Here is a 15,891-nt window from a genome sequence, read left to right as displayed (position 1 = left end):
TAATATTGTTGAATATTAAGTGTCCCCAACTAAGCAAGCCAGAGGAGACAGTGGCAAGGAACCCAAACTCCATCAGATGAAAAAATCTTGGGAGAAACCAGGCTCAGTCGGGGGTCCAGTCCTCCTCTGGTCAACGAACAAACACGGTGTGATTATGATTCAGGCTGCATCACGAGTCAGAATTCAGATCAGGATCGGTAGCATTCAAATATTCATCCATATTGTCTTGTACTTGAGTTTCAAAGTATTAAATCGTTTTCAACCTCAGATTTATTATGGACACGATCATTAATCATTTAGTGGAAAAGATATAAATTCTTAATGAAAAGTAGTCTATGAAACGATGAGATTCACTGATGAAATCCTACACTACTAAATAGGATGATTATGCATTCGACTCGTTAGACCCCTGCAAAACAGAAATGTGGTGTTGAGGTCATGGTGGGTCATGACCTGCTGTGTGTTATATAACATTTGACTCGACAAACTTTTAATAGCTTTCACATGTATCATCAATCATGACCAACAATCCTGCATTCTTTGCAAACATTTCTTTTTATTCTCAAGTTAAACTGATATCAATGCAATTTAATTACAACATTTTAATTACATTTTGTCTGTACAGGGACACAGACTGAAGAAGTGAACAATATATCATACTTACAAGTAGCCTATCTAACTTATAGTAATTCTACCTATAGGGTAAAAAAAAGACTTTACTGGCCATTACTAATTGATTGACTGGAAAAAAAACATATTTCTATTTCCTAATTCACAATATTGCAATCCACACAAGCTACAAGTCCATATTGTTGGAGTGAAGATAATTTTGTCACATTTAAAGTAATAGAATATGTAATATGTAGTAATACAAATGTGAAAATTCTGTCTTTTACGCATCCTGATGTGGTGCAGTATAATAAATATATATATATATATATATATATATTATACACACACACACACACACACACACACACACACACTACTGTTTAGGGTCGGTAAATGTATGGGGGGAAAAGTAAGCTATTTTATGGTCATCCAGGCTGCATTTTCAGAAATACAGTACAACCAGTAATATTGTGAAGTATTATTATGATTTAAAATAACTTTTCTATTTTTCTATATTTTAAATGTAATTAATGAATAGATAATAATAATTTGTTACTGTGATGTTAAAGCTGAATTTTCAGCATCATTACTCCAGTCTTTAGTGTCACATGATCCTTCAGAAATCATTCTAATATGCTGATTCAGTGCTCAATATTTAATACTTATATTACTTATATTGTTATATTATTTGTATGTTTTTACCCATGTATTTTTTTTGATAGACCAGACCTTTCATTGTATAGAAAACTAAATTATGAAATGCCAGCTATATAAATTTGTATATACTTTCTATATTTCTCCAGAGAGGAACATTTGGTTTCCCAGAATGCATTACATGTGAACTTCCTGTGGGATGTGGCCAATCCAATTCACATTCCAGCTCAATGAAAGGAAGCCAATTTTTCAATTCTAAATCTTTATCAACCCCGTTTGAAAGATAGTGAGTAAACGATGAAAGAATTTTAGGTTACACTATATAAGAGATATATATATATATACACTATATTAGATACACTATACTAACTCAAATAAGTACTGAGTAATATTAATGAACTACATCTACTTACTCCATAGTTACAGTTAGGGTTTGGTTTAGGGTTAGTTACTTGTAATTATTTTGTAATTATAAAAATTATTATGCATAATTTACTGTTATTACTATAGTAAGTACATGTAGTAACGAAAAAGGAAAAATTTAAAAGGTGTCCTATACATTTAAAAGAGTTTTGCATCCCTGTGTTTTACTGTAGCCTACAATTCTACTTTGAAGTTTACTCTGCTACAGTTTACAAAGCTCCAATCTTGTTTATATTGCCACAACTTTCATACTAAGAGGAATCCAGGCATGTGGGCATTGTACCGTACGTGTCAAGAGTTGGTTTTAGTGTTAGTGCGAAGCCTCTGTAGCTCTTCCTCCAGGGTGATGATCTTCTCCATAAGACTGGCTCTATCCTGCAGAGCTTTCTGTTCCGACACCTTCTGCGCTTCCAGGATCTTCCTCTCATACCAGCGCTCCAGCTGCGTGGAGACCGTCTCAAAGAAACGCTGCGTCACCTCCACGGCGTGCAAGTTTGCCCGCTCTTGAGTGAAGCTGGCCTCCGCGGGCCGCTGGGAAAACACCTCCAGGGTCTTCATGGTGCCGTGCTGCTGGGTTTGAGCCTGATGTGCTTTGATCCTATCCTTCAGGTGCCTGCCGTGTTTCCAGGCCGGGCCGAGCGCTGCTTCTGTGTCGCTGTCATTGAATCGCTTGCTGGATGTGGACAGGCTACTGCTGGCATCCCCCCTGTCTGACCTGGACTCTGAGACCTCAACCTCCTGCAGTTCTGCTCGATGCCACTTGGGGTCAGCAGTTGCCAGCTTCCGTGAAAGAGGTTTGTGTTTGACCGTGGAAGGAGCTGTCAGGTTAAGATAATCATCTGTGTGAATATGGAAAGATATTTTAGTCAAACAAATTATTAATTTATTTGGGCTCTTAATAAATGTGGCTAATTTAAACATCTTATTTTAAATATCTTACTTTAGAGTACAGCATATTACAAAAAAACTGAAAAAATCCTTTAAAATGTAAAGTTTAGTGAACATGAAATAAAAAATTAACCCTGTTTCTGGCCTTTATGAACATTATTTTCATCAAAAACAACTTCGGCTGATGTCACCAATCCCTCTAATTTTTTTCAACCCCTCCCCTCCAACAACTTCTCAATCAATTTCTGATGGACAAAATCAAGTACCGGTCAAAAGTTTGGAAACATTACTATTTTTAATGTTTTTGAAAGAAGTCTCTTATGCTAATCAAGCCTGCATTTATTTTATCAAAACTGCAGGAAAAAATACGGTAATATTGTGAAATATTATTACAATTTAAAATAAGGGTTTTCTATTTTAATATACTGTAAAATATAATTTATTCCTGTGATGCGATGCTGAATTTTCATGAGCCATTAACAGTCTTCAGTGTCACATTATCCTTCAGAAATCATTCTAATATGCTGATTTATTATTAATGTGCTGCTTGATATATTTTTTTATAACCTGAATTACATTTTTCAGGATTCTTTGATGATTAAAAAGTTTTAAAAAAGAAGAAAAAAAGAACAGAATTTATTTAAAATAGAAATCTTTTGTATACACTAACGCTCAAAAGTTTGGGGTCAGTAATTCTTTTTTTGAAAGAAATTAATACTTTTATTCAGCAAGGATGTGTTAAATTGATAAAAAGTGATAGTAAAGACTTATATTGTTAGAAAAAATTTCCATTTGGAATAAATGCTGTTCTTTTTATTCATCAATGAATCCTGAAAAAAGTATCACAGGTTCTAAAAAATATTAAGCAGCACAACTTAGTTTCCAACATTGATAATAGCTAAGTATCAAATCAGCATGAATGATTTCTGAAGGATCATGTGACACTGAAGACTGGAGTAATGATGCTGAAAATTCAGCTTTGAATCACGGAAATAAATCATATTTTAAAGTATATTAAAATAGAAAACCACTCTTTTTAATTGTAATAATATTTCACAATATAACTGTTATTCCTGTATTTTTTATTAAATAAATGCAGGCTTGATGAGCATAAGAGACTTCTTTCAAAAACAAAAAAATAGTAATGTTTCCAAACTTTATTAAGTTAAAAATGTATAAAAATTGTAAACTTTTTTTCTCCAGCACTATATACACTCACCTAAAGGATTATTAGGAACACCTGTTCAATTTCTCATGAATGCAATTATCTAATCAACCAATCACATGGCAGTTGCTTCAATGCATTTAGGGGTGTGGTCCTGGTCAAGACAATCTCCTGAACTCCAAACTGAGCATCAGAATGGGAAAGAAAGGTGATTTAAGTAATTTTGAGCGTGGCATGGTTGTTGGTGCCAGACGGTCCGGTCTGAGTATTTCACAATCTGCTCAGTTACTGGGATTTTCACGCACAACCATTTCTAAGGTTTACAAAGAATGGTGTGAAAAGGGAAAAACATCCAGTATGCGGCAGTCCTGCGGGCGAAAATGCCTTGTTGATGCTAGAGGTCAGAGGAGAATGGGCCGACTGATTCAAGCTGATAGAAGAGCAACTTTGACTGAAATAACCACTCGTTACAACCGAGGTATGCAGCAAAGCATTTGTGAAGCCACAACACGCACAACCTTGAGGCGGATGGGCTACAACAGCAGAAGACCCCACCGGGTACCACTCATCTCCACTACAAATAGGAAAAAGAGGCTACAATTTGCACGAGCTCACCAAAATTGGACAGTTGAAGACTGGAAAAATGTTGCCTGGTCTGATGAGTCTCGATTTCTGTTGAGACATTCAGATGGTAGAGTCAGAATTTGGCGTAAACAGAATGAGAACATGGATCCATCATGCCTTGTTACCACTGTGCAGGCTGGTGGTTGTGGTGTAATGGTGTGGGGGATGTTTTCTTGGCACACTTTAGGCCCCTTAGTGCCAATTGGGCATCGTTTAAATGCCACGGCCTACCTGAGCATTGTTTCTGACCATGTCCATCCCTTTATGACCACCATGTACCCATCCTCTGATGGCTACTTCCAGCAGGATAATGCACCATGTCACAAAGCTCGAATCATTTCAAATTGGTTTCTTGAACATAACAATGAGTTCACTGTACTAAAATGGCCCCCACAGTCACCAGATCTCAACCCAATAGAGCATCTTTGGGATGTGATGGAACGGGAGCTTCGTGCCCTGGATGTGCATCCCACAAATCTCCATCAACTCCAAGATGCTATCCTATCAATATGGGCCAACATTTCTAAAGAATGCTTTCAGCACCTTGTTGAATCAATGCCACGTAGAATTAAGGCAGTTCTGAAGGCCAAAGGGGGTCAAACACAGTATTAGAATGGTGTTCCTAATAATCCTTTAGGTGAGTGTGTATACACACACAATTAACAAAAAATGCATTGTAGATACATTTTCTTTCATATGATCTTAATATCTTAATATATACAATGCAATTCATAGGTCAATGTACAACTTGTTTCAAGGATGTTTAGATATTTTACTGGAGATAATGATACTGATAAAAAAAAATGCTTTTTTCAAAAGCATTGTTTTTAAACCTGAAGAACCATTCAGCTTCATCTCAAAGTATCTCCTCCCAAGTGCGTCCCCAAACTCCAGACTTTTCACATCGGTGTTAGGAGCTGGTCCTGGGCTGGGTAACACATTGACGTAGGTGGCCAGTGAGCTGGAGCTCTCCTCAGAGACGAGTGACAGCAGCGGGAGACCCTCTGGGTCTGAGTCCACCAGAGAGTGATCCGCCGATGGAGAGCGCAGGAGTTTGTAGTACTGTGTGTCTGCAGGCATTCGCACCTCAAGATCCTGAATCTTAGACATGCACAAGCTTTTTACAGCGTTGGTAGCAGCTGCCTGCTTGAAAGAGAAAAACAGAGCAACATCAGCTTGATTAATCATGTCTAGACTGATGCGATGGTGTGGTCTTGCATCTCTTCTTTAGAGCTGATGTACCTGTTTTCTCTCGCCCTCCATGCGTTCAAGTGTGGCCCTCTGATTGATTTGATAATGACACTCCATCCTCTCGGCTGACACGCGTTCCTGCGTGAGTTTCTCAAACACTTTAATCTGAACAGGAAGAGATATGAGTCTCTAATACCCATGTTTTCAGTGGCATTGGTTTCAGAAGTGTTTTTCCAATTTATTTTATCCATAAGGGATAACAAAGAAATCTACAATAAAGAACCATGCACCAAAACTGATCAAGTCTTCCTAAATCCTAGATATTAAATGGTACTACATATATTAATCAAATTTTTTAAAATCAATTTCAAACAATTCCAAATCACAAGGTTTTTTTTTACACTACTGTTCAAAAGTTTGGTAGCAGTAAGATTTTTATTTTTAAAGACATTCATACTTCTATTCAGCAGGGATGCATTAAATTGATCAAATGTAACAGTAAAGACATTATAATTTATAATGATAAAAAAGATTTGTATTTCAAATTAATGCTGTTCTTTTGAACTTTCTATTCGTCAAAGAATCACAGTTCCACAAAAACATTGATATTAATAAATGTTTCTTGAGTACCAAATCATCATATTATAATGATTTCTGAAGGATCATGTGACACTGAAAGCTGGAGCAACGATGCTGAAAATTCAGCTTTACCATCACAGGAATAAATTAAATTTGAAAATATGTAAGAATAAAAAAACAGTTATTTAAAATTGTAATATTTCACAATATTACAGTTTTTACTGTATTTTTGGATTAAATAAATATAGCTTTGGTGAGTAAAACATTAAAAAAAATTATAATAAAAAAATTCTTACCAAAAGATAGCAGGTGAGTTACAAAAGAAAATGTAAAAGACAAACCTGATGCTTGTGTTTTTGCTCTATTCTGCCGAGCCTGCAGTTCATCTCCTCTTGGACGGTGTGAATTTCTGACCTCATCTCCATCTTTGTGGCTTTCAGCTTTTTCTCCAGCGTTTTAATCAGGGGCTTACAATGACAGTCGCTTGCAGGAGCCTGTTTACACACAGTCACTGGTTAAGAGGTTTAAAACAAACACTGCACTATAGCACTAATGTAGAGTTTACCTGCTTTATCTGTCCATCTCTGTCTCTGTATAGTGTATAAAGCTGATAGGCTTTTCCCGGAGTTTGATCTTCTTCCTGAGAGCTGGGGCTGCTGTGTTTCACTCTCTGGGATGGAGATCCTCTCTCATGGAGCTGATACTCTCTCCGGGACACATGTTCCAACTTTTTTAATAGATAAAAAATGTTTTTTGAATTAATATTAATTTGATTAATATTAAAATAACAGATAACTTAAATCAATATTTCATGTTTATTTATTAAGTTATTAAGCCATCTAATGCACAAAATACTGTATAATCAGCATGTCAGCATTATTGCAAAATAAACCCCTGTTTTATCATTTTCTTTATTATTACTTTACATCATACCTTACATGGTATATGAAATATTATAATAGGTATTACCGTAATTACTAATGATATGAATTTAATATCACTACCTTCCTTCTTGGACTCCTGATCTTTCTTCTCGTGCTAGGGCTTAGAGTTGCTGTTTTCCGTTCAGGTTGTATCCTGTGAAATACTTGATCACTGTTGTTCGTGTCTTCAGCCACTTCTGTACAGTCCTGCACAATGATGGCAGAGCTCAGCGTGAGAGGGATTTTTAGGCGAAACAATCACATGACCTCCTGATCTCTTCTAGAGTTATGGAGGCTTAGTAAGTGAAGTGAAATTTTCTTTTCACTGGCCCCTAGACCCCAATCGTATTACAAATGATGAATCTGCGGCAGGGCAGATGTCATTCTAGATGGGTGAATCTTATCTGAATGTTCCACCTTCTCTCGGGACGTTTGATCTCTGGGGAGGGACTGAGTTCTCCTCTGGGCCCGCAACACATCTCTTCTTTTTCTCACTGTCTTTCCACGAGCAAACCTCTGGACCTGAACAGGGAGACGTAATTTGAGTTAGTGAAGATATTGGTAGAATAGGGTAGATGTTTGGATGGTTTAAGATAGTTCAGTTAGCTCCTGCTGGTAGATGGAGTAACTACACCATTTGAAGGCACAAAGCGTCTTTTTCCATTGATGGCCATTCAAAAGTAAGCGTGTATTCTGACTAAATAAAAATGATTCGCAAGCTACGGGTACATTTACACGACAACGATATGCTTAAAACAGATACGTTTTTCCGTGTACAGACGACACCATTGCCAAAACAATCCCCATTCACACGGATCCGCGAAAACGACTATTCTGCAATCAGGCCATTAGATGGCGATGAAACACTATAGACTGAACACGTAATACGCATGTGCATGACGTCATCAACAACCTCAGAGATTCGCGTTTTTGTTGTTTACACGGAGACCGTTTCAAAAACGTGCACTTTGAAACCCGTTTTCAAAAGTATGCGTTTTCAGGCACCCAAAGCGCCGTTGTTGTGTAAACGAACGGCCAAAACGCATAAAAAGTTTTACGTGTGTCGTGTAAACAGACCCTTAATCTGTTACATGTATGTGTTTTGGTTCTGTTTTCCCTGTGTCTGTCATTTGACCCAGTTTGCCTGATTAATCATCCCGTTCACAGGTGATCTCATTAATTATCTTGTTAGCTCTTTTGTTTGCCTTGTGTATTTAAGCCCTCAGTTAATGAAAATACCATGGAAAATACGTAGGAAAAATTTAGTCAAAACTACAAACAATAACAGACAGGGAACTAACTCAATAGTTCCCTGTCTTGTATTGTTTGTAGTTTTAAAACATATTCTGTATGAAAGGCTCCAATGGTATACATCCTTATAAGCTACCAGTAGTGCAGGGTTCAAGGTATGCCATAATTACCGTAATTTCGAGATGACAACACGTGACTTTATATTATTATTCTATTATAAATTAATCTGCAATAATCAGGTGGTACAGCGGCCATGTGGTACAAAAATTCCCAGCTTACAAATTGTAATTATGAGCTCTATGAGGACGTGAACGCTTTTTACAAGTTGAAATCTCATAATTATGGGAATTACGACATGGGGCCCTATTTTAACGATCTGAAACGCAAGTATGAAGCGCAAAACGGAAGTAACTTTGTGGGCGGGTCTTGGGCGCTGTTGCTATTATACCGGCGGGATAAATTACTCTTGCGCCCGACGCAAATCTAAAATGGGTTGGTCTGAAGTAGCTTCATTATTCATAGGTGTGGTTTAGGCGTAATGTTAAATAAACTATTATATATATTTAATATATTATATATATAAATAAATTGCTATTATAACGACGGATTTGCCAGGCGCACACCAGGAGCGGTTCAAAGCTGAGGAGACCGACGTTCACATCAGGGCCGTAAAAGACAGAAGAGTGACATTGGGGATGGGAGAAACCCACCCAAATTAGCTTCGGTTAAACAGGCGTATGATAATGTGGGTAAATGTGTAAGCTAGATTTATGCCTACTTTTTCACATCTTCATGGACACAACAATGATTTCCCTCGTGTGTTAATATTTTTCCTTGTAATAATGTATGGTTTTCTAAAAATGAGAACTGCTGCGTCTGTGTGTAGACGAGATAAGCAAAGTGTATGCGCGTTGTGCACACGCTACATTGATTATGGCCAAGCATGCGCCCTTAAAATAGCATATGAATAACATGCGCAACACGCCACTGATTTTAGACTAGGTTTTTCCTGGTCAGTGGCAGAATTGTTTTCTAAACCTGCAAAATAGCACCAGGGAACGTTTGCGCCGGAACACGCCTCCTCTTTTCGCAGAACCGCCCCCGGGAGCGCAAGTTCATTTCCTAATTTACCGACGTGCGTCTGTGGAGGGAAAAGTCCGCTGTGCAAAGTCAATTGCGCTGGGTGCAAGATAGGGCCCATGGTGTGAACGCACCTTAGGTGGCGGCGCGTGACTGTGTTTATGAGTGAGTCATTTGAATCATTAGTCAACACGATTTGTTCAAAAATGAATCAAGAGACTGCCTTTATGAGTCATTGAATCATTCATTAAATGGATTTGTTCAATAGCGCTGATTTACTCAGGAGCGAATCAAGTGTTCATGTAACGCTTCGCTAAAATTAGTATTTCTGATGGGACAATGAACTGGTTCTAAATGGAAAATCTCTCAAAGTAAATAACATTGCTTACCTGGCTAAATTTTGCAAGAAGAATAGCCAAATCTCGGTTGTTATGGTCTTGGGCTTTATCAAGAGCAGTGTGGCCTGTCTGTTGATAGATTAGTTTACATTTTCAACAGATCAACAGATTCTGTCATCCAAACCAATTTACAGTGGGCTAAATGCCATGGTCAAGGGCAAAATATTGATAGTTAAGCTGTAGAATTATTCAGCCCTAAACACCCCTATTATAACTAACTTTAATAATGACCCTACAATATTCAGGCATATCATGAGATTACATGACTTACATTGTTTCTGATGTTTGTGTCAGCTCCTGCTTCTAGTAACAGATTGACAGCTTTCTTGTGATTTAGAGAAGCAGCGACATGGAGCGCAGTGTCTCCTGTCTGAAAAATATGTAGTTTTTCCCTAAAGATTATGACCAAAAACATCTGTAATCGTATAGGGAATTAACAGGAGAAAACTGCTGTAATCTAAACCACAATCTTGGAGTTTAAAACAGACAAAGACCATTTCATTGTTTGTTAATTTGTGTCTGAATTTTTCAACGTGTGCCAATTTCTTATGGTTTGTTGAAGTACAATATAATACATCATCCATAAATCATTATGTAGTTTTGTTATGTTTTGACTGCTTATAGAATAATTGCCAATTAACTTAATAAAAAAAATAATTTCGAAACTAGGACATAACAAATGAACCACATTTGTGCTGGATCCAAAACAATCAGAATGAGGATCTGACCTGGTTTTTCTCAGCCATAGAGCAGAAAGAACCCAAGAGGATCTTAATCATGGCCAAGTGATTGTAGCGTGCAGAAATGTGTAAACATGTGTCACCTGCCTGGAAGGAAAGAAATGATTCCTCTTCTTATTCAGTTTTTAAAAATGTTTACTTTCATATTGCAAATTATATATTATCGTTAAAACATTTTTTTTATGATTTTAAAAGAGTGCACATGCATTGTTCTTGCTGTCAGGCATAGCTCCGCCAAGCAGTAGCACTCGAGCGCTCTGGGAATGTCCATTCTGACAGGCTAGATGTAGAGGAGTGTTTCCTGCCTTAAAATTAAATAGTAATACAAAATAAATCATTGCATAGAAGTGGACTGCATAATGACCATTAATCAAAATTCAGAGTTTAACAGAACATCTCCGGTGTTCAAAATGTTGAGTTTTTGATATGGTTAGATCATATCTGTTTGCTTTCAGTTGATCTACAGTAAACTTATGCATTATAAAATTATTTTCCTGGAAAATAGACAGGGGCACATTTTTGTTTTCTGTATTCTGAAACACTTTGTAGAATGAGAATGTCCCTTTAAATGTATATGTCTTTTGTTATGTTACAAGTATGTTAGCAGAAGATTCTTTGGGAACATAGTTCCCTTTATTTTGGTGGCATAGTTAAATGTTACAACAGTACATGTACTTACTATAGTAATAACAGTAAATTATGCATAATTACAAGTAACTAACCCTATCCGTAACTCTATAGTAAGTACATGTAGTTAATTACTATTACTCAGTACTTATTTGAGTATGTACAATAACTACATAACCTTAAAATAAAGTGTAACCGTTCCTTTTGTTGTCTAAATAAAAAACCAATAAAACTGGCTTTTTTAATTGTTCAACTTCCTGTTTCAAATGGAAATACATAAACACAGGAAAGAAATTTCAGCTTTTCAAAATATTCCTTGGGATTTTTAAAGACGCTCAAGAAAAATGACCCTTTTTAATAGAAAATCTGGTTTAATCCTAAGGTAAAAGGAAAATAATGCACGTGAATTCTACTTACTTTGTTCTTCACTTGGACATCGGCACCAGCTTTGACCAGTAGCTTTACACATGCACTGAAGCCATGCCATGATACCTCATGCAAAGCAGTGTTTCCTTCCTGATGAAAGAAAATCGGATTCTATTGCACAGATTTTACCACAAATAAATCGTTTTTCACGTAGGTTAAAGCAACTCCAGCACAATAACGTACTATAGTCTGGATTTTTACGTAGATCTGACAGGTTAATTTACAGCTAGCAAGATTTATGTATAATTTAGAACAGCATGCCATAGTTCTGATATTACAATATTCATAATGCAACCATTTTTGAATTGCAAATGAACAGACCTTGTCTTGTAGATCAAGTGCACAGCCTCCATGGATGAGGGCAGAGATGGCGTCACGGTTTCCCACAACAGCTGCCCGGTGCAGGGCTGTTTGATGACCCTAGAAAAAAGAAAAACACAAACTGATTGTGGTTAACATGTAGCACGGTTGTGTGGCCGACCGTATATCCCATCTGCTTAAAGGCCACCAGAGGCCCATTCAAACTTTGCAAGAAGACTGCAAATTGTGGCCTTAGCAAAAAAACAAATCTTAAGAATATGGGCTTAAGCAGTCTTATCATTCGCTCAAGGGAATAATGGTTGACACAGACACAAAAAAAGAAGCAAAAGAGATAGACCATGAGTTTACATCTTCCAGGCCGCCTTGGTTACCGCTGACCGCCCCCCTGAAGAGTGAGCTCTGCCTCCGTGGGACCGTTAAGTGAGATCAGGTGAGCTGGACTGCAAACGTCCTGTGGAAAACAAGTCACGCATGCTCACGTGAAAAGAAAATTATACGCAGATGTGCCACAATCCCGCACGCAGGATTGAGAGTGTATGACCAGCTGTCTTTACTGACATTAAAACAGTCACATGGGTAATCCCTTGCACAGGAACAGAGAGGGATTCATTGTAGTCTTTCCTTTAGGTTTTGCACATGGGCAAGAGGGAATATTTCTGGATAAGCATGAAACTCTATGATTTAAGCTCTTGTTTTGATTTCAGGTCTGTCTCCGGACATTATGCGTGTGCCAATATGCTCCTCTTTTTTAGTTAAATTGGGACAGAACAAGAACTGGGGGGTTTTTGCGCAAAATTTTCTTATCTGTAATTAAGTTTGTCAACACAGTAGGATAATAATGTCATGGAAAATATTTATAATAAATAATCAGCAAATTAAACCTTTGACAAACTAATCATCAGAAGGTTGACTTTGATATTAGAACTTTATAAATATAAATGAAACAAATATTGTATTAATATTATTTTATAAATATCTGATAGCTTGATGATATTTTGTTGTTATTGTTAACTAAAACTATTAAAAATCATTTTCATTAACTGAAATAAAAAATGTATATAGATTTTAAATGGAAAAACTTGAAGTTAAACTGAAATAAGTATAAGTACTATAATTACTTAATTAAAATGAAAACGGGAAAATGTACAAATAAAAGCAAATTCAAAATATTAATAAATACTAAAATATGTATTAAAATATTAGTTAATAGGCATACTAAATATTAATATGGCACATGGAAAAATGGCACATTTTTGTCCCATGCCTCAATAAGTATCTCTCAGAAAAGAGCATGTGATGATCTCATTCTCTCACTGAAAAGAGATCTGGATTGCACACAGTAACATTACAGCATTAGAGAGATTTTCTCTGAAGTCTGATGAACACAGCTTACAATATGCATTGAACAAAGGACACATTAAAAGCCTGGACCAAATGTGCTGTGAAAAGAAAAAGAAGAGCAATATTTTAGTCTCAGAGTCCTACGAGCTACAGCTGGAGCAGTAGGACAGATGGAGACGAGCTCTGGTGTCTATTTTAGTCAAATATTGTATATAATATACAGAAATACTAACTGTTGCATGCTGCTCATCAGTTCATGAAGTTAATGAGTGCAATGGCACTCATAAACTATTTTAGGCTAGCTCATGAATTTTGATATCACACTGCACTGAAACCAGCTTTGTTCTTAAATATTACAATTATTTAGGTTATCAGGCTGGTCTTAAGTTGTTCAAGATGGAAGTATAGCTCACAAATGTAATTAATACATCACTTTTATAGTACACTTTTAATACTCTTTACCCACATGCATACTGACAGAAGTCTCTACCTACTTCTTGAGCACAATCGATCCCCACTAACATTTTGTGCATCTCAGTACTGTTTCTACTTGGATATATCATATTGAGACTTATGCATTAACATATACTTTAATATTTGTCAAATAAAATCACTTTAAGCTAAGTAAAGCAGGTGTTTGAAGGAGGTATGCATTCACATAAAACAAACAGATAAGTCTGGATGTCAAGGAGACAGAGATGTCAATGTCTCTCAACATCTCACAGATCTTAGAATAACTAGCTCTCAACACAGCACTTCTGTATTAATGACATTCTACTATATATCTCCTTTGAAGTCATCATGAAGTATGTAAAAGCAACATCTGGGAGTTTAAAGTGGGTTGAATGCAATACAGCAATTCTGGATTCGTGTGCTTTGCTCATGCAGTTTTTGTTGTTTTCAAGGCCGTACTCACACTGTTTCATGAATATTGCATTACTCCGTCCACAGGGAAATTATTCATATTAAGATAACACAAAGATTAAAAGTGTTTGCAGGGTATAGGGTGGATCAGTATTAGGTACTGTATCATAAAATAATTAACAAGAAGATACAATCTCTGCTCAAAGAATTTCCTTTGGCAACTTACACATCCAAGGAACATTTGAATTCTGCTTCAGGTAAAATCTATGTAAATCACGTAATGCTTCAGCATATATTGTGGTTCTTTCAGTATAAGCATAGTCTATTTTATATGGAAATTGAAATCAGAACAGATGTACAGCTCCTGTCATTGCAGTTCCAGGCTTTCTGCTTATAGCCCGATCCCTGTGGATCATTTCTAAGCTGATCTTGTAGGCTATATAATGATCAACTGACCTCAAAGCTTAAATTGAACCCCACTCTGCTAAGAGCAAAACGAAATATAGCACATTCAAATCAGTCTGTTGAAATCACTCATTAACTGGCTGTCACTGTAAGAAACAACAGCATATTGTATACATTAAATATCTATGTGTTTAATAAATTATTTCTATACACTCCACCATGTATAATATATCAGTGCAATATATTTATGAAATAGTTTATTTATCTTATGTCTACATATTGTAGGCAACTAGGCATTACAATGTTTCAAATAAAGATTGATGACGAATGACCACACACATATATGAAATTCAGATAGTATATTATAATATAATACCTTTTTTTTTTTAACCATTAACCAGTTGAAAACCCTTTGAGTATACTTAAGATTGAATATTCAACATAAGAACTAAAACTAACTAAAAAGGTCATCAAAGATGACTAAATAGTCATAATAAAATGAATAAATTACCTTTTTAGAGTTTCCGTTGGGTCAGAGCAGGACTGGTTCCACAGCATCAGTGTCTGAGAAAGCAGAGGCCAGAGTTCATATACAGCAGTGCTGACACCAAACATCTGTACTGCACCAGTTAACCACACTCACCCGTCTGCTGTCCCAGAGGAAATTCCCAACATCAGCTGCAGTCTGCTGGCTTTGTGGCGGTACAGAAGCAGAAATCATGTGAGGCTATGACAGCGAGCTTTCAAGAGATGATGGGCTGAAGTTCAGGAGTCACTCACTGTGCATGATATGTTATAGGCTACCTTATTGTGCAGCTATAAGAGTGTCCAGCTCTCTGATGCAATTGTCTTTATTCCGCATTAGGCAGTAGGTTGCCTATTCCCTTTTTTTGGTTGTAAGGCTCACATTGGAACATCAGGACAAAGTATAGCCTATTTTGCTACCCTAAATTCAAATTAAATTCGAATTACGGAATTCATTTCGAATTTAAAAAGAATTCTCTATTTAGTTCTCAATGACGCAAAATCATGATCAATATAGCATACGGTGTACAATAATAAAGTTTGAGAGTTTGAGAAGTTTTACTTCCAACAGAAAGAGAGCTAAATTATCAAATTAACTAGAGAATTAGGCTAATCTTAATAACAATTATGATATTAATTATATAGATTTTCAATAGTGAACCGGAAGAGAGAATGAAACGATCTCTCAGCGTGCTTGAATATTCTCCATAAATAGTTATTGAGCGCGACATCGCAGCGCCATCCAGCGGCTTGCACAGATGGACAGCTCAAAATCAAATAACAGGCCAAATCTCCATCTGTCCTTGGCTTTGAAATCCATATTTGGTTTCTGAAATAATAAAAAAGTAGATAAT

At 36.5% G+C, this 15,891-nt stretch overlaps 1 protein-coding gene across 1 annotated transcript; it reads right to left on the bottom strand.

The window, feature by feature from the left end:
* Window positions 1-542: 542 nt before the first annotated feature.
* On the bottom strand, window positions 543-15,396 carry ankrd6a (ankyrin repeat domain 6a). Its single transcript, XM_082143148.1, has 16 exons — window positions 15,156-15,396; window positions 15,024-15,076; window positions 12,240-12,353; window positions 11,903-12,001; window positions 11,573-11,671; window positions 10,731-10,833; window positions 10,517-10,611; window positions 10,060-10,158; window positions 9,780-9,857; window positions 7,477-7,581; window positions 7,141-7,266; window positions 6,702-6,863; window positions 6,478-6,630; window positions 5,609-5,722; window positions 5,200-5,512; window positions 543-2,528 (listed from the first exon to the last, which is right to left on the bottom strand). Exons 3-16 carry the CDS (start codon window positions 12,240-12,242, stop codon window positions 1,981-1,983), a joined length of 2,097 nt encoding a protein of 698 aa, XP_081999274.1. The 5' UTR covers window positions 12,243-12,353; window positions 15,024-15,076; window positions 15,156-15,396; the 3' UTR covers window positions 543-1,980.
* Between the last annotated feature and the right edge of the window lie 495 nt (window positions 15,397-15,891).

Source organism: Leuciscus leuciscus, assembly GCF_965113295.1.
Source record: "Leuciscus leuciscus genome assembly, chromosome: 17".
Taxonomy (NCBI): Eukaryota; Metazoa; Chordata; class Actinopteri; order Cypriniformes; family Leuciscidae; genus Leuciscus; species Leuciscus leuciscus.
The sequence above is the reverse complement of the archived record's forward strand: the minus strand, read 5'-3'. Positions and strand labels throughout refer to the sequence as shown.